The sequence below is a fragment of the Girardinichthys multiradiatus genome, chromosome 1 (assembly GCF_021462225.1).
Source record: "Girardinichthys multiradiatus isolate DD_20200921_A chromosome 1, DD_fGirMul_XY1, whole genome shotgun sequence".
NCBI classification, from domain to species: Eukaryota; Metazoa; Chordata; class Actinopteri; order Cyprinodontiformes; family Goodeidae; genus Girardinichthys; species Girardinichthys multiradiatus.
Genome location: NC_061794.1, coordinates 36,776,120 through 36,802,006, shown reverse-complemented (window position 1 = coordinate 36,802,006; position 25,887 = coordinate 36,776,120). Strand labels below are relative to the sequence as shown.

The 25,887-nt window shown below is 36.6% G+C and overlaps 1 protein-coding gene across 3 annotated transcripts in view; it reads right to left on the bottom strand.

The window, feature by feature from the left end:
• The window catches only part of frmd4bb (FERM domain containing 4Bb), a 35,922-nt gene extending 19,458 nt beyond the window's left edge, over positions 1–16,464 (bottom strand). For 2 of the 3 annotated variants that reach the window (XM_047376793.1, XM_047376810.1), the window contains exons 1-7: positions 16,261–16,464; positions 3,924–3,989; positions 3,245–3,339; positions 3,066–3,158; positions 1,444–1,528; positions 1,044–1,100; positions 931–953 (exon numbers count right to left, since the gene is read on the bottom strand). In XM_047376793.1, coding sequence (XP_047232749.1) covers positions 931–953; positions 1,044–1,100; positions 1,444–1,528; positions 3,066–3,158; positions 3,245–3,339; positions 3,924–3,989 — 419 coding nt within the window. In that variant the 5' untranslated portion in view covers positions 16,261–16,464. Of the gene's footprint in view, positions 1–930; positions 954–1,043; positions 1,101–1,443; positions 1,529–3,065; positions 3,159–3,244; positions 3,340–3,923; positions 3,990–16,255 lie in introns of all 3 variants that reach the window. The other variant, XM_047376801.1, reaches the window with a different exon arrangement.
• Between the last annotated feature and the right edge of the window lie 9,423 nt (positions 16,465–25,887).

Genomic DNA, 25,887 nt, shown 5'->3' with positions numbered 1-25,887 from the left:
TCTTAATTCCCAATTCTAATATATTTTTAACTCTATAAACAATTTTATCCCAGTATGTGACAAATTATGGGGAACACCTAAACTCATTTTCTGCTTACTCTGCTGTTCTGCAGAGAAAATGTATGCATTTGTGTTCATTTGTCTCTGGGATAGAAAAATCATGATAAAGTTGCTCTGTGAAATATCTTTTTATCTTGATGTGAGAATAAGAAAAAAAAAAGCATCAGGGCTCAACGGCTTACTAAATGTTGTAGACATAAGATCCAATTGTAATCCAGTGGGAGATTTTTGGAGTTTCCTTCTCAGCCATCATTAAATAAAGTAGTGAGGGTGTGACATCCTAGCAGTAGAGTTCCAGATTTGTACAACTAATGCCAAAGCACACTCATGCTGTTAATAAGTTAATATCTATCAGCCTTAAAACCAGTATTTGGTAGGGATGCTTTTATATTATATATAATTATAGAATTCTGGCATATGTCCAACAAATATAAAACAATCCAAATCTCTACAGGGTTTAAAGGATATATCTTCTGGCCAAGAGAGCAGGCTAAAGGAATCTGCAAATGACAACACAAACTCTTTTGTGTTTGCAGCTGGTCTGAACCGGTGGCAACATTCACAAAGAAATGCAGTATTTCTCCGAACACAGTATGCATTGTGCATTATTTAAACATGGCTGATAGCAGCTTTGTGCATCAGAAAGGTGTCTCTGCTCTGCAATCCTTGGCATCATCGCAGCATTGTGAGATTCATTAGTTGTCTGATGGAAGCTTTGCAGCACTCTGCCGTGAGCCTCACAGAGTACCTCTATTGATTTTTGTTGTCTGAGCTGATGAAACAAGTGACCTATTGAATAATGTTCTCTGAAAGCTTACTATTAACTCATCCAGCTGCTGTTAAATACTCCAACACATCATGTGCTCTTACCTTGTATAGTCTCCTTTAGCTTCCTGGTGATAAAAAAAATCACATTCTATTAGATAATATACTTTACATAAAACCAGTTCTCACATAAATAGGGGACAACTAATAGTACAAACCTGCAATGCATTTGCAGCCAATCTAAAGACATTTTCAGTTTCTACTTCAATAACCCCCTGAGAAATATAAAAGGAAAAACAAAAAGAAATACTTTCAGAAAATGTTAATTATTAGAGAGAAAGCTCTGGTGATCCAAACATAGATCATTCGCTGCTCTGCTGTAACCTCTGCTTATTCTTGAAATAAAGCCTTGTGTTTTTCTGCTTTCACACACACTGTGCACTTTCCATTCCAGCCAGCAGAGTGAGAAAATTGTGCCCTGCAGTCATTACTGTCTGATGGGCTGAGGTGCAGAGTTCAGAGACAGTGAATCATCATGTAGCTGCTGCAAAAACATCTGTACCTGATGATTTCTTTGTGGTTTTAATTCCCAGAAAACACAAACAAAAAAACACTTACATTGTAGATAGCTGATTTTGCATTCAGATAGAATAACTCCACCGTTATGATGTCCTTTAGCTGTGTTATGTTTTCTACATAAAACCTGTCGAGGATAAAAGCAAAGATGACTTGTTATTGCTGATGACAGCGCTTGCTCTTTTAAACTGGTAGTTTGTACTTTTCTGATCTAACAGTGCCTTGTAAAGGTATTTACTCAACTTAAACTTTTTCACATTTTGTCACATTACATTCACAAACCTTAAATTATTTTGTTCGGGTGTTATGCAATAGATCAAGCAGTACATAACCATAAATGGGAAGCAAAATGATTAAAAATAAAATAAGAATAGGTTTGATTTTGAAACAGAAGCAGCATTTGACAAGGCTGGGCAATTGCACAGCTGTTTCCAATCATCATCTTCAATAAATACCCAGGCTCTCATTGCCAGATCTTTGAATTCAGTTAAACAGATAGTCCTGGCCTCTAAGTTTCTTAAATATTTGAAAATCTTAGTAGCTTTACTAATCTAGTGTTCTCTGTCTTCAAATCCAATTCTGCCAGCCACAAGCCCTAATCTCCTCAACTCCAACTGCAGTCATCATTTTATGTTCTTCCCATCTGTTGAAACCTGGTAACAACCACTGACATTGCATCTGTTTTTGGGTCTATTTAATTCAAGTGGCGGACAAAATTAGTGAACAAACTCCATCATAAAGACCAAGGAACACAGCAGACGGCTCAAGGATAAAGTTGGAGAGTCAAAAGTCAAAAGCAATGCTATGTTTTAAAACAACATCTCAAGCTTTGATAATCTGACTCTGAGCTCTGTTCAATCCATTTTTTAAAACTAAAGAATCTGAAGAAAATCGCAAATCTACCGAAATGACAGTCCAACTAAGCTAACATGCTGGGTAAAGACAGCATTAAGTAGAGAATCAACTAAGAGGCCTGCGGTATGATGGGGGGAATCTCTTGACAGAAAAAAGTACTCCTCAAATCTAGTCTGCCTGGAAGAAAGGCAAGAAGAAATAAATTGTTGAAATAAAGCCATAAAAAATCCAGTTTTAAGTTCGCCCTTAAGCCATAAGCGTAGGGAACAATGCACAACATCCATTCTCACAGTAAAACAGCATAAATACAGCATAGAGACAGAGCAATCCAGAAAGAAACCTGTTAGAGAATACAACAGACTGGAGACTTGGGTGAAGGTGACAACAGCCCTAAACATAAGGCCAGATCCGAGATCAAAGCATGGTCATTATGCTAGAATGGCGCAGTCAAAGTCGAGACCTAAATGTAATTAAGATTTTGTGGCATGATTTTAAAATTTATGTTCAAGAACTCTCTCCCTCTAATGAGCTTGAGGTATTTTGTGCAGAAGAACGAATGAAAAATTACATACAAATGCACACCACACTGTTTAGATTATTATTTGTAAAAACCTTTGAACCATGCCTCCTTTTCCTTCCACTTCTCAATTATGCACTACTTTGTGGGTGATCCATCACATAAAACCCCAGTAAAATACATTGAACTTTGTAGCTGTATTGAAAAAAAGTTTTTTGTTCCTATTCAAAGCCTGCAAAGCACTGCTCCCTGCTGGTGAGTCAGAACGTTACATAATAAAATGAATTCTTACCTGACCAGAAAGTTCAGGGAAATGGCTCCTGGTTTCTTGGAAAAGTCATGTTCAAGAACCCTTCGATCCATCTGCAGCCACTTACACTGACCACTGTGGAAGCAAACATGTACACACAGATAAAGATGCATCTGTAAATTTGATCTTTCTATAAAAAAATAAGAGTACAATTTGCTTACTTGTCATCAAAAAACGCAAGTCCAAAGAATTCCTTCTCTTTGAGGTTGAAGTGGGAGGACACCAAGTCGAGCAGCTCATATGACAGCAGCTTTGGCTGTGATGGAAAGATTGAGATTAAACTGAATGTAGTGAATACATCATTTATCCAACAAACACTCAGGCTGAAAGGTCACTGTTGAGTAAGAATTTACTGAAGAACATTTTGAAAGCATGATGGTACTTCTGCTCAGGTTCTGACTGTCATTAAGTAATAAAGAAATACAAAACACATCCCTTTGTTGACCTAGACCCATGGTTCTCAAACTGTGGTACAAGTATCACTAGTGGTACTTCGGGTACCTTTGTTGGTACTCAGAGGAAATTTTGGTGTTAACTATTTACAAGGTACATGTGTAGCAAATGATCTGCAACATGAATAAATTACCTCAAACAGCTGATAGGACCAAGATTGTGTACAAACATGACTCCAACCAGAGTAATATCTGGTTCACTTAGATGATAAATGTTCCATTATGTTCAGCAGTTGGTCATCAACATATTGTGGAAGATACTGAAAAAGTGCTTCAAAGAAGAGAACCTCAAGTGCTCTGCCTGCAACTGCAACAACTTTCTCACAAACAATACAAATCTAACAGCCTTCCTATGCATTGCTTTATATATACTGTATTTATATCTAACCTGAACCAGCAGCTCAAGCTTTCTGTCATCCAGCAGCTGAACCTGGCACAGTTTACCGTCGGTCATCTGCAGGGGGAAGAGAAGAAGAAAGTCAGGGTTTGTGACACAGATTTCGACTGGTCCATAATCACAAAGCATAGGGACATGGTGTTGTGTGTTCACAATGCATCTGTCAACATGGCAGCAAAGAAGACTTGTGTAATCTGTAAAATACTGCCGGTCATTTGGTTCCATTTCAATTACATACAAGTATTAGTCTTTTTCAGGTATGAAAAGCAGAAACCTGCCATATCATGGATCCTGCTGACAAAGAGTCAATTCATGCATGCTCTACAGCCATTTTTTGCCAACTTTGAAAACTAATATATTTAAAATAGTTTTCTAAAATCTACTCCCTTTATACTATAACAAAATGTGGTCATGTACCTCCAGTAAACAACATTTGCCAACAGGACAGAACTTAGCATTAGTTTGCTTTGATTAGTTATAATCAAATGGGTTATAATTCGTTGTATTTCATTAGAATCAACAGGTCCAAACCAGGATCAGAATCCCAATCAATGTTCAAAGAGTATAATATAAAGACAAATAATTTAAAAAAAACATTTTTTTCAATCTGATTTGAGTATTATGTGAACAATTATCCCCATTATTAATTCAAAACTATTAATTATAAATAAACTGATGCACAATGGATCAGTACATGGGTATGAAATGGAAATAGGTTGAGAAAAGCTGTAACAGCTGGCAAATCAACTGGGATCCATATTGGTGAAGAGGTGAATTGTCCCAGAGTTGAAGAAAAAAACATGAAAGTACTTTCAGCTGTTAAATGACTTAGTACTTAATACTGTGACCCTATTTAAAATACTGCTTTGTTATTGACAATAAAACCCTTGTTCCGTGGATTTGTTGCCATAGTAACCAGAAAAAAGGATTTGAAGTTTTTGCTTTTAGCCCCTCTACAGCAGGACTATGGTATTGAGTACTAGACCAGTCTATATTATTTCTACACTGCATTTCTCAGGCTGCTATATACACATATTTTAGATCTGTCAGCAGTTCATTTTGAATAGAATAGAATAGAATAGAATAGAATAGAACAACTATTGTCACTTAAACATTAAGCAGTTTGTGCAAATCAGAACTAAGTTTTCTTCCATTTATTCACTATTTTACTATATTAGTGTAATTAAACTCTAAAATGTAAGAAATTTAGAACATAATAGAACTAAAATAGGGTACAATAGATAAAACAACACACTGTCCCACAACATATCATAAGGTCATGGATATATGCTTCTCCCATTACCTAATACGACATGAAAATGCTGCTTACATACAAATGTTTTGGAATGGATATGTGTATAAGTTACTGTTTAAACTTAATTTCACGGAGAAATTACAGACTAATGTCGTCAAAGTTTAGGATCCTGTTTCCTATATTGCTTGTTTGTTCTTCAGATGCTAAACAGTAAACTTTTACATTAAAGGATTACACCAATTGATGATCAAGAACTAACCCACCAGTAGTCCTAAAAGGCTTTTGTCAGCCCATGCACCTGGTAAGTAAACCACAAATTCATTAAGATTTAGACTAAGATCAGCATCTTTATAAATCTCTTTGGTACCTTCCCACATGATTAAAAACAAAATTACATGTGTTGATCCAAGATCAAATCCATTTTCTTGTCCTGCAGTGTACTCTTAGTCAGGATAAAGTATGGCTGACATGCTGGGGAATGCGAAGTTTTCTGTAAACCGGATAAATGTAACAACCGTGCAAAGTGACAGATTGAGGTTAACCTGTTTAACAACAACAACAAAAAACAACTCTCCAACTGGGAAAAAAATCTGCCTCCCCAATTTGACAGAATGAGGTTGATTGCAGCTTCTAACAGTAGCAGTGAACCTAGCAGGTACTGTACCTGAAAGACCTCTCCAGGGAGAGCGCAGGTGTGGATGCATCCCTGTCTATTGCTCATCCTTTCAACAGTGTCTGTTCATAGATACTTGTAGGTATTGTAAAACTGCTGCCTCTGACTGACTGGTTGCAGGTGAACACAGTTAACAAGAAGTCTGCTCCATCCTAGATATATCGACAGGAGCAACCGGGCCGTTGCTCTGTGCACTGACGGCTTACACAGTGTGAGCTCAACAGCTGACCTACAGTAATGAGGGTCGTGTGATCCAGACTCCTGACCAACAGTTTAGGGTTTATTCCTTCATAATGCAAGCAGTGAATGTCAAAGGAGAGGAAAATACATTTTTAGCCATTTCTGAACCAGCGGCTAAAACTGGATATTGTCTTTGATATCACTATACTTTCATAATTGCTTAATTGCTTAATGGGTTGGTCAGTGAAATACAGAAGGAGGACTACCCTCAAATTCTTTAATTTCACAAATCAACAGGAACTTAAAAGCAAACCGAGTTGGATCCTCAAGCAGGAAAATGAGTCCAAACACACTTCAAAACAGTTTTTTATATATATTTGACTGGCTAATACTATCTTCTGCAATGGCCCCAAAAGCCTTATTGAAAATGTATCGATTAAGCTTAAAAGGGCAGATTTCACCAGGAAACAAAATAGTTCAATGACCATACTACCAGAAGGTCCTTATGACTAAAGGAACTATGTGGTTCTCTGCAACTTGCTAAGAGACATTTTCGCAAATATTTGTAGTGGTGTGTAATTAAGCCTGTATGCATACGTTCGACCCTGTGTGGATTGAGAGAAAGTTTTACTATTGGATAATTATTTTAGAACATCCCTTTCTGCCCTAATGAGTAGAAAATTTGCCCTGATTCATTGAATCCGAGACACACCCTGTCAATCCTTTGAATGACATCATCCTTAGTGGTTTAGGCTGCACTCTGTCGATTGCTTCCACTTCAATAAATTTGTGTGTCTTATTACCATGGCCATAAATATTTTTTTATGATCTAAATTAAAAGTGTGCATTCAATAAATGCAATTGATTTCAAGCAGGCTTGCATGTTACAGTCTCAACAATATGATTACATTGATTTGAGCTGAATTTAGTTCTGGCTGAATTTCAGTAGGGTCATGTTATTTGTCTCCGTTTAAGGAAGACAGCGCTGTGTACTATAAACTGACCACTAGAGGGTGCAGGACCGACTCTTCTCAAAGTGATGAAGTGAAAATGTGGACAATGGCTTCTTAAGAAACTTTTATAAGCAGTTTTGGGCTCAGCTGATTTAGATAAGGCAAGCAAGGTCGAAGAGCTGCCATTGTTAACAGCCCATATAATTAATCATCTAAGAGCATACTGCACCAAGTATTGCTTTTGGTATCAGAGCAGCACAGGAATCCAGCAAGAGCTAATAATGTAGTTGTTAGGGATGAAAGACAGAAGAGGCTCTTCATAACACTCAGACACAACTCACCCCCAGATCAGAGCAAGTGGCTCATTCATTGCAGTGCATGAGTATGCATTCTTCTTGACGTTTACAACGTTTTGTCACATTACAACAACACATTTGTATTTTATCAGAAGTTTTGTGATACACCAACATAAAGAATAGGGTCTAATTATAAGAGGTAAGAGCCTCCTTTACTCTGATAACCCTGACCAGCATCCAGTTCTGCTAAATACATGTGTGTCACACAGCATCATGAAAACAACAGAACACAGCAGAAAGGTCAGAGATAAAGTTGCCTAGAAGTTTAAAGCAGGGTTAGATTATAAAACTATACATCAAGCTTTGAACATCTTACAGAACTCTGTTCCATCCATCATCTGTAAATGAAAGCAAATGGCCCACCTAAACTCCCAAGATATAGCCGTCCACCAGAACTGACAGGCTGCGCATAGGGTGCATTAATTATAGAAGCATTCAAGTGACCTATGGTAACTCTGGGGGAGCTACAGAGATCCACAGCTCAGTCGTGAACTCAATAAACTTGGGCGTAGTTGAAGTAGTGGTAGGAAGAAAGCTATTGTTAAAGAAAATCCATCCAAGTTCCATTTGCAGATTGTCACAAGCCCTGTAGGGACATAGTAACGTGTATTTTCCAAAGCTAACATCCACAAACTAGGCCACATGTTGCAGTAGGTTTCAAATTCAATGATCAGTGTGCACTTGAAAAAAATATTACGCTGTTTTTTTAGTTTGTAAGTTTGTAATGTTGCAACCACAAACCTGAATGTATTTCACTATGGATTTATGGGATAGAGCAACACAAAGTAAGGCAAAAAAAGTGGAAGGAAATTTTTTTTGGCTGTTTATTAAACATGCAAAGGGCTATGTAACCCCCCTTGAGCACACCATTCCCACGGGGACGCGTGGCGGTGGCATTATTTATGCTGTATCTCATTATCAAACCTGAAACAACGCAATCAGCTTGAATAAAGGGGCAGGACATGGACCCTGTAGATTTAAAACTAGTACTGCACCTTTAAGATGAAAGCATTTCCAATGTTTTTATTCATCTCTCCAGAGAGAGAAAGGCACTGAGAGAATATTAACCCCAGGGTGCAAAGTTGGCTCTTTTAAGGCAACTCATTTTATGAATTAATGAATAAACAAATGCCATTGAAAACTGGGAGATACACAAGTCTCATGGGTGTCGTGCTGCAACCCCTCATTCACACAGACTTCGTCATCAGTGTGTTTTGCTTTCCGTCGCAAATAGAAGCCACGCTAGTCATTGCAGCAATACACCCAGGCTCCGTGGCACTGCGGCATGATGGAGAGCTCTCTTCCGCCGTCCGTTAGAGATAGGGATTGAGCCTATTTTTGACAGATAATGGAGCACAAATGCGGGAATTTCAATGGGGGTAAAAGTCATGGGTGACAGAGCTGTTGTCGGATGCATGAACGGATTCTAAACACAAAAACGCATCCAGTGTGAATTGCTGTACGGCACAGTTTTTGAGTGATGACGGAGCAGACATGGAATGTGTTAAAGTGTTAAAGAGGGGTTACCATGCTCATTTTAAGTCCTACCCTTCTGATTATTATGCTCAAATAACTAATCCCAATTTCACAATCTTCCAAGGGAAAAGAATGCCAACCTCGGGGTGAACAATAGGCTTAACAGGAGAATCTCTCTGTCTCCTGAGTGCACCGTCTGTCAGTATTTAATACGTCACACTGGTTAAATGTCATGTCCAGACTGCAGCCTTTCTTATCTCGTTTTCCCAATTTAATGCATTATTGATGAGGGACGATATCAAGTCACAGTGTGCTACCTACTCTTGCTTGCTATTTTAAAGGCTAATGTTGGTATCAACAAACATATTACTTTTTACACTTTACTTTGAGACTGTTTTGGTTAATAAGTATTTTTTTTTTTTATAACAGTGTTTGTAATACCTTAGTTCACATCAACAGACACAAATGTAAAAAGAGAGAAACAAATATGCATATAAATGCATATGGCTGGAAACAGAGAATGAAACAGGATGTGACTCACAATGAAATGGTGAATACTAACACACACTAAGTTCTGTCTTTTAATCACATGGGATCTAATGTGTATAATAGGATAATATTTGTTGTTATGAAATGGCCTTTTGAGTGTTGTTATGTTAACCTGACTGCTAGAGCTCTTACAGGAAAGCCCTACTGATTTTAAAGTTCCTTAAAGAGGCCTCAGGGAGACCTACAGCAATACTGAGTACCTCTTCAAATAACACTGACTGCAAAGTGGGGCTGCCGTCATTTCTTCACATAATCGATGATGTTGTCTTGATTAATCAGTCAACATTAATATTTTTTTGTTTACATATAATTTTAAGGGATTTCTCTGTTTTAATTTCTGCTTTTTTTACCAAACTTTTGTATCTGTTTTTATTTCCATCACTGTATGTTTTGTCACCTGCATTACATTTTAATGGGGGTGATAGAAACATGATTAAACCGAGGCCTATTTTTGCACTCTAGAACTACATTCTTCAGTTTTTTGCTTTTTTGTCTCACTTAGATGTTTCAGATCTTCAAACAACCTTTAATATTAGACAAATGTATTAAATACAATAGTCAGTTTTCAAATTATGATTCTTTTTATTGATGGAAAAGGGCTTTTCCAAAACGTCTAAAGTACTTTGTTCATGATTCTAAAAGCGACTGGGAAAAATGGCATCCAAGGCATCCAGAGTTTGAAGGTGAACACCACTACTGACCAAAAAGAACAAAAAGGCTGCTTTACATTTTCTTTAAAAAAATATATTTAAAATCTCCAAGACTTTTGGGGAAATATTCTGTCTACAGATGAGACAGAATCAACGCTTTTTGGAAGCTGTGCCTCCAGTTATATCTGCCGTAAAACTAACAAAGGATTTCAGAAAAAGAACATTATCCTGACTGTAAAATATGGCGATGGTAGTACATTTATAACTATAACATAAACTTTGGAAAACACATAAACTTACGTTTTGGATAAAAAAAAAAAACATTATAACAAGTGGAGTTTAAGAGATATAGTAAGTGCATTTAATCGAAGCAGAGTGTCGGTTTCTACTGTGTAATAAAACAAATATAACAAAAAGACATTAGTGGCAGCCCTACTGCAACATTTACAGAAATTGTAGGTATTCCTATTGCTGCTTTGCACTAGAATATATCTGGCTGGAGGATAATTATCTTTCATTTAATCTTAACATGACCTTAAGTGTCAGTATCTGAGTGATTCACATGAAAACAGAAGCTACTGCATAGCTACGGCTTTGTGGGTTTGTGGGGGGATAACAAATGCTGAGAAGTCACTTCTAATAAAAATGACTACTAGTCATTAAAACTGTTTAAGATGTTGGGGAGATGGTGCATATGACCAAAAAACACAAACCAAGCAGAGAGAAACACAAAGCTAAATACATGTTATGATCTAAAGCATTATGAGCCTGAAAGCTTGACTTACTCAATTTTATGCTGAGCTGCAAAGGCGTTTTAATCGAGTAAATCCCCACACCGCATACTAAGCAGACCAATCAGATGTTGTGGTCTACGTTTCTGTGATAGGAAATTAAATTTCTGGGGAAGGGCATATCAGGTTATGAGAAAGCTGCAGTGCCTCAGTGGGTTACCTAACACCAATGTAGTCTTTGTTTTAATCTAACATGAAAGCATAACTTCAAAAAGTACTATATTACTGGTCACTAATTTGCCTCTAGTATGCATATGGAGCGAATATAACAGAATATTTCACTGCTACTAATTACTTCTAAATGTTTGATTATTTTCAGAACATATTCTAATAACACAATACGTTTAAAGTAATCAATGTAGCAACAAATAAAATAAAGAAATTAAACAAAAATTCTTTTTATGAATTATGTTTTTTTTAGTCCTATTAACATCATAAAATACCCAACAAACAGAGTAAAGTAGTATGCCTATTGAACAAAACTCAAATATCAAGCAAAGAGCTGTGCTTATGGCGCCCATGAGCTAAAGGATAAAGCACATTTTTATCTCCTTATCTCAAGTCTCATCATGACTCATGCTGTCAGCGGTCAAAAGGTATCAGTCTGTCGTCATCTCGCAAAGAGAAGCCGTCTGGTTGTTTGTGAAATTTATGAGCACAAAAAGGCTCAGGATATTATGGAAGCTGTCTAGCTGAAGTGTTAATTTGGTTTATATAATTCCAGACCTAACTGAGATACTAGGGATAGGTCTGATTTGTGTGAATTTTTGCTAAACATTTTGCTAAACTTTTTTTTTTTTTAAGGCTTGTCTTATATATTGCAATGGATCCTTGTGATTTCCTTTTGGAAAAATAACATTTTCTAAAAGTATTGTATTACAAAGTACAAAACCTATATTAATATAACTCTATGAGTATTTCAGTTTTTGTTTTTCTGAGTGGTGGTAAAATTAAATATTTTTACTTTTAATTCAATAAAGCCATCAACACTGACAATTATCACTTCATTTGGTCTGTAAACTATGTAGTTATTGATGCACTTTGCTTAGAGTTTAGTAAATTTAAATAAGATCAGAAACGTCTTCATTTTCCATTGGATTCAAAACTACTACCTCTATCAAGATACCTGCAAAACGTTAGTGTCTTGTTAATGTAATTTTTTTAATATTTATATATATACAATTAGAAGAAGATTTACACAAGTGAGCTTGTATGTGTTAAGGTCCTTAAAAGGAAAATGTAATTGGTAGGGCAGGCCTAAAAGAAAATTGGAAATCAGTTTTGTAAAGTCTAATTGGTGCAATATTACTCAAATGCCAAAAACAGATATCTTTCATTTTCTGTGGCCTATTATTATGTCCAGTCAAAGGGGATTGTGTGTCATCCTGTGCTGTGCAGAGCAAACAGACCTCAAAGAAAATATGGATAGACATTGCGGCTGGCGAACAAATTACTTGCTAAACTAATAGCCTATTTTACTAGCTCCTTTTAATCAAAACACAACCATGATCCTTCCAGTAAGGATCACTTTGCTCTTTCAAATCATACAAGGCGAGCATTCAGATCATGAAGCTGGAATTAAAGAATCAAAGGGCCGTAGTCTGTTGGGGATTTCTCCAAGGCTGAGTTCTGTGCCTTCATACTAATGCATGCTGTCTAAATGCAATCAGTGCTTATAATAAAAGTTTAATTGTTGTGTACCATTTTCAGTACGTTATCATATTCTGTTGATCAACATATTAATAAGATCAGACAGACAGTGGATCATATAATGTCTCTGCGCTGAGTGTACCCGCAAACTGAGCAACTGCTTTTGATATCTTGGCTTTTTACTACATCACACTAGTTTTTTTACTTGTGGGTCAATTTCAACCCCCTTATTTTGCGTCGGGAACTTTCAGTAGATGGCCCGGTGTAATGAGCATGTGTACGGAATGAAAGGTGATCTGAAAATAGGCAGCTCTTTGTTTTAATGAATGTGAATTTCATTTGACCATTTCTATCTCAAAATCTATAATATATTGACAGTAAAATCAGAACTATAATGAAAAATGATTCTTAAAAGAACAGTTCGAAATAAGGATTTTTATGCTTCTTTGGCCTCTATAAACGTACATTGAGACAGTCATAGAAACCAAAATACATCAAACCTGAGATGACATTTTCTACACTGATTATTAATTCTTTAAAACAGTTGAGAACGAAAAATGAATGAATTCTTAGTTACTGCAGGGCAGAAGAAAGGGTTCGGCCAGAGTGGCATTCAGGCAGGAATTGCTACAGTCATCATAGCCATTATTAGCTGTTTTATTCCTTTGCATTCAAAGTAAAAAAGGGGTTATTGGAATGCGCTAGCTTGTAAATTTCATAGCAATGCATCTGTCATAGTTTGACCTTTTGTTAAGACTAGAAGAAAGATCACAGGGGTTGAGGAAAGAACATGGAAGCTGCTTCTCTTATGGAGTGTGGCTAGAGGGAACCAGTGGAGCATGACAGGCAAGAGTGTAAATTGGCTATTATTGGCTCAAAACAATAATTGGAGAGTGAGTGCAGCCTCTAGGGTTAACAAATGAACACTCAGCTTCAGGAGAGTGATAGTGACTTCATATGTCACAGCTGAGGGAGTGGCCCAGTGGGTCGATAATTGGTTGATAGTCAAATTCAGACTAAACAGGTGATTAGAATAATACATAATTTGTTATGGTCTTGTCGTCATAATCTAGATGGATTTAAAAATGTATGAAAAACTGAACACAGAGCATGACTAAGAACAGACACACCACTCTTAAGATTACATATATGATTCTAACTTTCACAGTGTTCTTTGTTTTGACAGATTTAAACCTGTCCTGGGGAGAAAAAAACTAAAATCACAAACTGCAGGGTTTCAGTACAAAACACTGCAGTAACTTTCTGCAGAGCTCAGGGACATGGCACCGAGGTAAACAGTTGGAAGAAAATGGGACATAAAAACGATTACAGCACACTGTGTTGGACTGAAACATAATCATATATCTATATTCCTTAATTCACTGTAAGAATTGCAGTAGGGCTCTGATGCTGTTTACAAAATACTAGATTAGATGAATCAATAATTTTTAAGTCACTTGCTTATAAATAAGTCAAATATGCCCATATGCTATTTGCTAACCTGTTATTGCTCTGCTATAGAATTTAAAATTATAATGTATATGAGATTTGCTCCCACCCATACCCCAAGCATGCGAATAGAAGATTACTTGCACATCCAAATATAGATCTCTTCCACTCTGTCTTTAGCTCATTTTTCATCAAGTCTCAGGAGGCTTTGATTCTTGAATGGAAAGTTTCCAACTGAGTACTGAGACATTTCTTAGAAGCATCAAGCAGATAAAGGAGCATCACTGACAACAAAATCAGCATGTTCATGTGTCTTGGGCTGCGATACATTGTAATAAAAAAGATGATGCACATATTCTGGTAACACTAGTTTGTCAGAAATGAACACGAATTCAACTGTGGTGATAAATGACACAGGACATCCTCTCTAACGAATAGAGAGAGCAGAAAGTTTCACGCTGAACATGTGTTACACATGCCAAAGCGTCAGACATTGATTCCTGTTTACTCCACTTGGTGCTTAAAATACATCCGGACTGGTGTCTTTTCCTTTAGCTCAGAGATAGCAGGAGGAAGCTGCAGGTCAATGTCAGCCACACAGTGCCCTAAAAAAGTATAAATTCCCCTTGAACTTTGTTAGGATTGTAAATGACAGGTCATCCCCATGTAGTACATAATTGTAAAGTGAAAGAAAAATGATACATGATTTTTACATTTTCATAAATAAAAATATGAAGTCCAGGCTTTTTTAAATCCCCGCTTCTCTGTAATCCAAGCTGCAAATATTTTGGATAATGTTTCTACAAGTTTTGCACAACCAGAGACTGAAGGTTTTGGTTATGTTTCTTGCAAAATACCCCAAGCTTCGTCAGATTGAAAAGGAGGGGCTCTGCAAACAATTTTGTAGTCTCGCTAAACATTTACAATAAAATTTAGGTCTGGACTTTGACTTGGCTATTTCAACACATTAATATGTTTTCATCCAAACCATTTTATTGCAGCTCCGGTTGTATGTTTAGAGTCATTGTCTTGCTGGAATGTCATCACAGTGTAGATGGTGTGCTCAGGATGATGTGCAATGTTAGCTTTCTATCACACACAGTATTTTGTATATCGAGCAAAAGTTGGTTTTGGTCCCATCTGTACTGTGGATCTCTGCAGCTCTTCAAGAGTTACCATGGGCCTCTTGGCTGCTTCTCTGACTAATGCTTTCCTTGCCCATCCCGTCAGCGTAGGTGGACGACCATGCTTTTGTAGGTTTGCAGTTGAGCAATTTCAAGATGATGATTAAAGCAAAGTTAGGTTATAAAGCAATATCCTAGGTTTTGAAAATCTACACAACTCTGACTTGTCTCAGGTGTGTTACCTGATGTTCATGATGCTGTTTTTTCACAATCATTCTCTAACAAGTCTCTGCGGCATTCACAGAACAGCAGTGTTTAACCGATTAGAAATTACACAAATGGAATTTGTTTAGATGATTTTTGAAAACAATTGGTTGCACTGGATTTTATTAAGGGAAATAGGAGAAAAGGGAATCTGAATACAAATCCATACTATACTTTGATTAAAAAAAATAAAAAAATGTTTTGTTTGTTTTCACTGTAAAATTATGCGCTGTTTTGTGTTGGTCCATCATATTAAAACCAGAAAATACATTAAGGATTGAGCAATAAAACAAGAAGAAACCAATAAGGTTTATGAGGTAAATACACTGGCCCACCTGCAGCAAGACTGTTATAACAGGTTTAGATGTGTTGTACATCCTAACCAAATTTAGTTACAGGCCTGAGCTACAAGTCAAAGAAAATCACATTCACTTGTCAAGATGATAAAAGGATGAAAAAACAAATCCATCAAAAGGCATAATCTACAGCTCTGCAAAAGGTCAAATTATGATTCAGTATGCATTTTAATATTCACCAAGACACTCTTCCTGGATCAATTTGTATGCTATGACTCATTCAGCCCTGTGTGGCTCCAAAATAGAATTTTCTGTTTAAAAATGCATTCATAAATATCCCAAATCACTCTCATCTGTTAAAATCAGCTACATATCCCACTGTTGGAGCCCACTCTATAGGGCCACAGTGCAGGGAGAACAATGAGACTGCTACTGTAGGTTACTGTACATGGGTGGGTTCCACCAGAGCCCCAAGACTAAAACACATGTGTCTAACAAAAGCACTCTCCTTGTTTCACATAGGAAACGCAAGAAACAAACCCATGCAGTTGTAATTATGTCTGATGCTCTAGCCTCGGATCACATGCATGCATGACTGATCATACCTCGTCTCCTCACAGCTCTTTGGGGCGCTTTAACAGACACACTAATAATCACCTTACCGTTGCGCTCTCAGCTGTATATATATCCCGCTCTAAGTGAAGATAAGACAGAGACTCTCCGGCATATTGATCCGCTCCGCTTAGCTTTGTCCACTGTCCTTCTTGACCGGGAGGAGAGCCGCCGTGCAGCCGCTGTCCATGCTCATCATCCGGTACGGGGAGAGCGCACACACTCACCACGCCTTCACCCGACGCCGGCTATTATGTGAACAAGCCCCGCTCCCCCCTCCCTCCATCCCTCCATCCCTCCCCCTCTCCCTGCCTCCTCCCTTCGCCGCTCCCTCCCTCAACGCCTCTCATCCAGCAGCTGCCGGCCGGCCTGGTTTACACTGCATCCCCATAATAATGAAGCTTGATGGCCTAAAGGCGGTGTCTCTGCTCCATCCTTCACAGTCATATGAGCTCCATACGATTCTGCGTAGTCAGTTAGGATGTTCTCCTCACATCATATATCAAAAATTGTTTTTGTTTCTCTTTCTTGTTTCTTTTTTTCAGATCTGTTGTGGCATGTTTTTCTGAAAGTCTTTTTTTTTCTTTTTTTTTTTTTTTTTTGCTCAACAAGGTCTCGGAACATTCATGTCTTTTGTATCACTTTTGCATTCTTTTCAGTTGTTACCATAGAAACAATTTCTCCTCTTCTACCGTTAAGATATAACTCATTATTATCTTAACAGAGTATACTAGTTATATACAGTTTTTTCCCATTTAACGAAATTACACATTGTGCCTTGCAAGATATTTTTCACAATAAATAACATTAAAAGCCTAAAATTCAACGTATTCCATAACGATTTTATGCTGTACAAATAAAGCAAGTCGTGCATAACCATAAAGTACAAGTACATGCATTTTAATTTGTTAAACAACTGCAAGTCTTTTGGGGGAATGTGCAAAGCTGAAAAAGCTTTGCACATCTAGAAACTGAAATCTTCACCCCTTCATGCAATTAGTTCAAGGTCTTTCAAACTGCTTGTAGAGCATGTGTGAACGTCAGTTTTTTAGTCTTGCCTTAGTCCCAGTCTCAAGTCTTTTATATCTTCCAACAGGGTTTCTTTGCCATATGTTTAGCTCCATCCAACTTTCCATCAACTATAAGCAGCTTTTTTGTCCGTGCTGGAGAAAATAATCTCCACATAAGGCTGCCAGTACCATGTTTTTCAGGGAGGGTTTTGTGTTCAAGGTGATGTGCAGCTGAGTTGTCCATGTATAGTATAGTATAGTATAGTATAGTATAGTATAGTATAGTATAGTATAGTATAGTATAGTATAGTATAGTATAGTATAGTATAGTATAGTATAGTATAGTATAGTATAGTATAGTATAGTATAGTATAGTATATTGCCCTCTTAACAGATTTCAACACCTGAGCTGTGGATTTCTGCAGCTTCTCCATAGTTACAATGGGCCTCTTGGCTGCTTCTGTGATAAATGGTCTCTGCACAGCCTGTCAGGTTAGGTGGTTAGGTTAGGTGCATGATGTTGTTTGTTCTCTGATTGGTCACTAATGTTCTCTAGCAAACCAGTAAGCCCTTAACAGAGAAGTGGTATTCATGCTGAGATGGGCTCTTTCACTAATCATAAATCTGAAGGAAAGCCCTTGCAATGAAATTTTATTTATGGGTATCAGAGTAAAGGGGGCTGAATATAAATGCATGATACACCTTTCAAATATTTTCTTTACCTGCCTTAATTATATCAATGCAATGTACTTCTTTCCTGTTTTTTTGTTGTTGTTATGTTTTATTCGTGTAAAGCACTTTGAATTGTCTTGTTACTGAAATGTGCTAATACAAATAAACTTGTATTGTCTACTTAAACATATTATAGAGCTTTTTTATGTGGTGCTCAAGTTTACTCTTCATAACAGCTGTTAAATAAATTGCTTGCTAATTTGATTTACTTGACTTCATCTGTCAATCATGTCTTGTGTACAGGTTCCCAATACAGACTCTATATTGTCAGAACATGAGTAAGGTTTGATTAGTTGGACTAACAAGCAACCCCAGAAAGCTTTCAATAACAGATCCATTCAATAAATTACAACATTATTGAAAAGTTAATTTATTTCGGTAACTCAATTCACTAAGTGATACACATTATTTAGATCAATTACACCTATACAGCTGCCTTGTTAATTATTATGAGTCATTTCTGTTAATTATGATCAATTTCCACTTACAGCTAAAACAGCTAAATAAAATTTTAATAAATACAATTTTTAATACAGAATGTGGGCTTAATGAAAAGTATGTTTAATACCCGCTTAAGGCACTTTTAATCTGACAATCGAGCATCGGAACACTTATTGCTTACTTATTGATAAGACTATTAATTTAGATTTATTTGTAATTACATTGTGCTTAAAATGTGACTCTACAATGACACAAACAGCACAAATTATTAAATTAGCTCCATCAAAATATTGTTCACATATCTGTCAAATTCTAAGGATTTTCCTCTATATGATTAGAAGTACATTGATTCGTTCTTGTAAATTCTAAATAATACAAAAAACCAAAAGAATGTGTAATTGTTTAAAACTTGATGTTTAAAGACTTTGTATTTTAAAAGTTGACTCATTATGAATAAATGTATCTACAAATGTGACATTTTGTGATCTCTACTCTAAGTCAGAAGCTGAGCACTCTTGGGGGCCTCCTGCTATAGCTTAGCAAGAGCTTAGTTTGTACATGCTGTGGGCTTTTTCCTCTTCAGATAAACATTTGTCATCTTGTACAAATCGTATTAAGCTTTGCTGTGCTTATTTTGCTTGCATGTTTATAGCATAATGTTTGTGATATCAGTATACTCCACTTTTCACCCCATCACCCCAGATATTAACAATAATGTCACCACAGGTATTTATAATATCTCCAAATATTTATCTTCTAATGAAATTAATTCATTATTGTTTCACTGTAAAGCAAAAACTATATAATAAAATAGGATGTTTTTTGGGATCATTCCACTGATCAGTATAAAATGATTAAATAGATAAAACCACACATATATACAAACAGAAAATAGATAAAACATACTGTATAAAAAATCCATTACAGCAACAAAGTACTTCACCTCAACAGAAATCAGCATGTGAACAGCATAATCCAGTAAGCTAAGTAACAGGGCCATCATGTGTGCCGTATTGTGGCATGAGTACTACAGCAAGTTTGACACTACTATAACAAAACATTTGGGGGTATAAGTATAATTAATCTATATTCTGTTTGTATTTGGATGTACTGTGTTTGCAGATTGTTTTCATGTATGCAAAGTTATGAGCAACGTAGTTTTTAAAAAGCATAAATAACGGATGTAACTTCAGTAAATCTGACAAAAAACAGGAAGCAGTGAAACTTGTTCTTTTTAATTATTATATTTACAATCATTGCCTCCGGTAACATGATTCAATGAAGTGCACAAACACTGCAGAGCTAAATAGAATCATTTGATTTCTGAACTCTTGGACCTATTTTTAGCTCCATGTTTGAAGCACCTTGCAGCTCTGCCTGTAGAACAACTTGACCTCACAGAAATATGGGTCAGACATTGTGTTTAAAGCTCATTTACATGTGCTCCAGATGCGGCACAAATAAATGCATAAAAACACAATGAACTCAGTGTTTTTTTAATGTCTCTAAAGACTAAATGCAGAGACTAAGCGCAGAACAAATATAAAGAAAAAAAAATGTTTGGTGCCTTTTATGGTATTATAAAGCCAGATGCACTGCGGTTTTATGCCACTTTACACACCAGTTAAAATCCCAGACTTGATAAGAGCTCAATGCTGCTGAACCTGATCACTGGTGTGCATTTCACCTGTGAGATATATTCCTGCTCAGGGCTGACAACAGTGCTGAAATATTCATTGCTTCCTTTAGGCTTGCTCAGCTTCTTCCTAAAAGAAAAAGAAATCACCATCTTAAAAAAAGATTTCTCCTTCATTATCAAATGTTGAGATGGCCTTGAATTTTGCTTTAAAAAGAAACAGACCAGTCCAGAGGCACATTCAGACAAGGCTGTGGTATTGTAACAAGCTTCCCCCCATTAACCCATTAAGTATCTCATTAAGATCCCCCAAAACCTTCTGTCCAATGAGTACAGAAACAAATGCTCTCATAAACAAAAGAGGAGGATTTTCCCATTACTCCTGTCACCCTCATTAGGAATTTAACAATTTCTTCAGTAGATTGTTGTATTTTAACTCTCAAACACAACGAAACCTGCTACATAAATGTTGTTTTTTTTCTGTGCATGTCATGATTAGAAAAACCAGACATTTCACAGTTCAACTAAGTGCATAGAAAAGCAAACCAAGAGATAACAGTCAGAAGGCTCACAGATGTAACATACATTTTTATCAACAAAAGCAAATCTTTAACTTTGTGGAGCAAGAAATCATAAACAAAAGCCCACAACTAAATAAAACAGGAACAAAAAGTGATATGGAGGTAAGGTGTGCCTGTACACCTATGGTGTGGGAATAACAGTGTAACTTGAGATTAGCACTTGCATTTCTTTCATGCGCAGTCGGCTGTTTATGGAGCTACCATTCAGTCTCATTTTAAACAGATCAGATCCTGGTTGCCAGACGCCTTATGTAAATGCCCTTATTGACAGTGCTACTCTAAATAGAATTTGTCTTGTTTATGTCAGTTTATGTTATTACCTAATATATTATAGCCAACATCTCTTAAGTTATACCAAATTATTCCATTCTATAGTCATCATGTGGACTCAATTCATATTGTGAACTACTTATGTTTCAAAATGTTTGTTTTATAATACTTGTCTTTGTGATACCAAATCTAATTTAGAAATAGCAGATAAATATTCTGAGCATCCAAACACAATTTGGTAAAATGGCTGAAATAACCCCTTTACACTATTGGGTATTTGCCTTATATTTCAATGCGACAGGAAAATAAGCATCACCTTGCTACACATTTGACTCAGTAGCATTTCGACAGCTTTAGAATCAACACAACAGTAACTCAGATATCACAGATATGACCTAATAATAATATTACTTGAGGTGCCTGTGACATTGATTTTTTATGACAATTTCAATTATATTTATAGAAAAGAAACATTGATCAAATATTTTAAATAGTAAGTTCATGCTGGAAATGGACAGTTGTTGAGATATATCTTCATAAACTTTACTAAAAATGCCATATTGTTGCACTCTTTTATGACGTGAAAGGGGAACCCCGGCAAGTAAACTGACTGCGGCTGCAATGGTCAGCAACACGGACACTAGCTCAGAATCTGAAGTTTTGGACGCAGGTCCTCATATGTTGGAGACACTAGCAGAGCTGACAGCGCCACACAGCAGTGAAACAACTGGAGGCGAAGCAGAGCAGCATGAATCAGTAGCAGCAGACACAACAAATGTTTAAAGATTTGAAGACAATACCTGGTGTCCACATTTTTTAAACTTTATATTAGAATCTTTAGAGAAACATTTATTTAAATATATCTGATGTGTGTGTAATTTATATTTATATTATAGTTATATTATATTTACATTTTAGTAATAAAAAAGTTTTAGATATTTTGTATTATTATTATTATTATTAAATTGGGATTAATATCAATAATAACACTAGTAAAAATTTTATTATTAACAATAACTACTGATCTAAACGTACTTTTGCGACAAGGATGTATTCTTACCTGCTGAGCCTGGATCTGTTTAGCAACAGCAAGCAACAACCTTTTCTTTGGTGATTTTTTCACATCAGATGCACTGAACAGCGTGGCAATAGCATCTGCATTCAACATTCTCTTTCATCAGTAAGATATCCCGACCTCGTGATTTCTCTTGCGTGGTCTCTTGCGTGTTTCTTGTTTAATGCAGCTTGCTGAAAAATACTCCAATCACAACTCCGATCACCATTTAATCTGTCCCTTGTCAGTTTTACAGCTCTAAACCAGGCAGCTCTGATCCTCTTCACTTCAGGAAAGTAGTGCGACTGGCTGCTGTCGTAGTATTGCTGCAACCACCAGCAATGCACCGTTTCACCATATTAACACTGTTTTTACACGGCTTGGCTTCTACCTGAACAGTTTATCATTGATGCTCACCCAATGAATGACCGGAGAGTTCCCCTTTCACTTCACTTCTGGGCGACTTTGGACTTGCAAATAATATTAAGATGTTTTCTTTCAATTTCTGTATTTGTGGGAAACACATTTCACAGGCCCTTAAATCTCATGCTGCCACGCTTTTTGCACTGATAAAGATCCACTCAACTCAGCATTTAAAATGCTTGAAACTGAAAGTAAAACTGATGGCTTTCTCTACTTTAAGATTAATTAATGATTAAAATTATCTTACCACTTGGGAGCATTCAGAGAATGTTAAAATTTATTCCCAAATTCTCAGTAGATTCTTTAATGTTATATAAGTAAATAAAAGAAAACAAGACAGTAAAGTCACTGCAAAAGTCCTGTACCACCCTGTCCTGATACAGCATAACACTGAATTCCACACCCTTAAAAGCATACACATGCACTATTCAGAACGAAAGCATATCAGAAGCAACCACCATGCTGCAACCATGTGAGGTTGTGGTTTCCAAAAAAAAATATGATATTCCTCATGCTTTGATGTGTGTTTTTTTTTTATATACTAGCATACATGGAAAGGTGTTCACACATTTCTTTCTTTTCATTTTTTCAGAAGTCCTTCTAAAGGATTTTTAATTTCATTTAGCCTTTTTCTTGACAATCAGTTGTTGAAATTTTGGTTTTATATAATTATGAGTAACCTAATTTTTATTGTGCAAAATTTTACTTATGCTGTTTTAGTTTAATTTTATTTTTGTCATACCCAGCCAGTGTCTGAGTTTTGTGTTTGTGTTTTGGTTTATTTACCTGGTCTAGTCTTTTGTTTTTCCTGTCTCCTTGCAGCCTAGCCCACACCTATTCTGTGTTTTACCTAATTACCTGGTCCCCCTGTTCATTGGCTCACCCTGCTCTCCTTTCTCTGTTTGTATTTAAGCTCCTTTGTGTTCTTTGTTCCGTGGTGGTACTTTATGTTACGTCTTATTGATATCCTGTGTAGCATGCTGTTACATCTGGTTTTTGTTACATGGTGTCCTGGCCTGGTTCTGGCTTATCGTGCCCCAGGCTCGCTGCCTGGTCTGTAAGTGAGACTAATTAAAACTCATATTACTTTCACTTAACTGGTTCCCAGCGTCCTTCTCTGCACTTTGGTCCTACACTCAACCGGTAATATGACAATTTTGCCATTTTATCCAGGACTTCCTGGAAGAAGAGATTTTTGATGTGAACTTTCCAGCTATATAAAGGTTTTATAACGGTTATATTGTGTATCATCATAATCTTTTTTTTTTTTTGAGGTTTGCTATCATACTTACTGTTTTTTGCCCCAACAATTTTAAACAATATTTTTTTAATTAATGTGAAAAACACATAAATGTGACACACATTTCTGGTGCACTAAATTAAATGTAGCTCATATTTCTGGATGCTATTCTGAGTCCAGTGTTAGAGAAACATGCAGTTGTAAATTGTTCTAGTCCGTTGATCACTGGCTGGGTCCATAAAAACAATTAAAGTCGTTGTGCACTCCTGAGCAAAACCACTTATCTTTTCATATCACCCTCTATCATCACTGTGAGCTGTCTCTGTTTGCCCTGGCTGCCAGCGCCTATAATAGTAATCTGCACATCACTGTGTAAACAATAATGTGTTGGGTTCTGCAGTAATGTTCTTGTTTTTTTAGTTCTGTTGAGGTCAGTATAATGGTGCACATCAATGGGGTGTAGCCACGAGTGTGTTGTTTTGAACTAGATTCAAGTCTGGCATTTACATTGTGGCAAAGGCATTATTTGTCTTGTAAAATATAGCTAACATTTTAGTGAATTAAGGCAGTTAAACTTACTATTTTACAGTAGAATAAAACAGGAGAGTCTTACAGTAATTATGCTTTTAGTTGCTTGTGTGCAGTTTAGGAAAAACTGTAAAACCAGTTTAAGGCTGTTTGGGGTTGAAGTGTTTACAGTCATTAAAAAACAGATGTGCATTTAAAAAAAATCGAATTAATTTAAGTTTGATGCAGTTTTTACAGTACTGTAGTAATTACATTTCAACCTGGAAAGACTCACAAAATGGAGAAACAACAAGATGACGGTTAGAGAGTTTATTAATGAAAGATTATTTCTTTGGCGCTCGGACCCCGAGGGAAGATGTAAACGCTGAGGATGAAGTGGGTTTAAATAAACATCTTAGGATCATGATTAGGTATGTCTTCCCCCCTGGGACCCGATCCTGGTGGTGGCGTAGTCCTTGGTATATTTGGACAGAGTTGGGAGCCTATGGTGGAGAAGGGGTGGAGGAGGGTCGAAGCTCAGCAGAAGAGCAGTGTCTTCCATGTAGAAGGTCTTTAAAAGCGATGCCCTGGGAGATGATTGTCCGAGGAGAAGTGCGGACCTGCCATTGATTGGAGCAGCCAGTGAGGACAGATTGGATGCGGCAGGGGTGGTGAGTCTTCCATGTTGAATTTTTGTTTAAACTCAATTTTTAGAATAGAATAGAATATAATAGAATAGAATAGAACAAACCTTCATATGTCCTTCGGTTGGGAAATTTGTGTATCAGCAGCAAACAAATTCAAACATTCTTTGTGACCTAATATGGTTCCTTCCATAGTTATTATCACAGATAGAAAACATGTGTGACAAGCCTTTTGACTGAATTAATCTTTTGTTGCTGCAGTATAATCTCACACTAGCAAATTTAGAACATTTTATCTTTATTTGGAAACACTCCTTGTACCCATAATAATAAAGCAAGTAAGGGGTCTTAGTCATTTGCACTTTATGTAGTTGATCAGGGTTCCCAAGAGCTTTAATTTTGTAATCAATGACTCTTGCCACTGCGCACAGTGAGAAGAGTAGCAAGTGAGGTAAAAAAAAATACCTCCATAGTTCACTGAGAACAGCAGCATCTTGGGGTCACCAAGTGACCAACAGACACTATCATCTTGCCAACTAGTTGTTTAGAAAGCATGCATGAAAAAGTAAACATGGGAAGTTTATTAATTAAAACCATGCACTTAGGTTTGATGAGACTAAAATTAATCTTTTCACCAACATACAGTCCAGGTGTCTATGGACTGAAACAAAAAATATGTGGAAAGGTTCCTGATGCCAACCTTTAAGTATTGTTGAGGGTTTATGATGCTGTTGGTCCATTTTTCTTAAAGAGGCCCTTGGAACCTCAATTGAGTACATGAAATCATAAACTCTCTAGAATACCAGGAGATTTTGGAGCAAAATTATGTTGCTCTCCATCAGAAAAATTAAAATTGATCATCACTGGGTTTTTCAACAGGATAGTAATCAAGAAAGTAGAGCCAAACCAACACAGGATTGGTTCAACAAACAAAAAACCTACCTTCTTTAATGGCTGTCCCAATAATTCAACAGAAAAGCTGTGGTAAAAATTAAGGCAACTCTCACTGAGCTGTATCATACTGTAAATCAATAACAGAATTATATGTAGAAATTAATGAAATATTTACATACTATATCCACTTGAGAAATCCTAAAAGGCATCGCAGTCCACAAACTCTGGGGGTCTCACACAGTTAG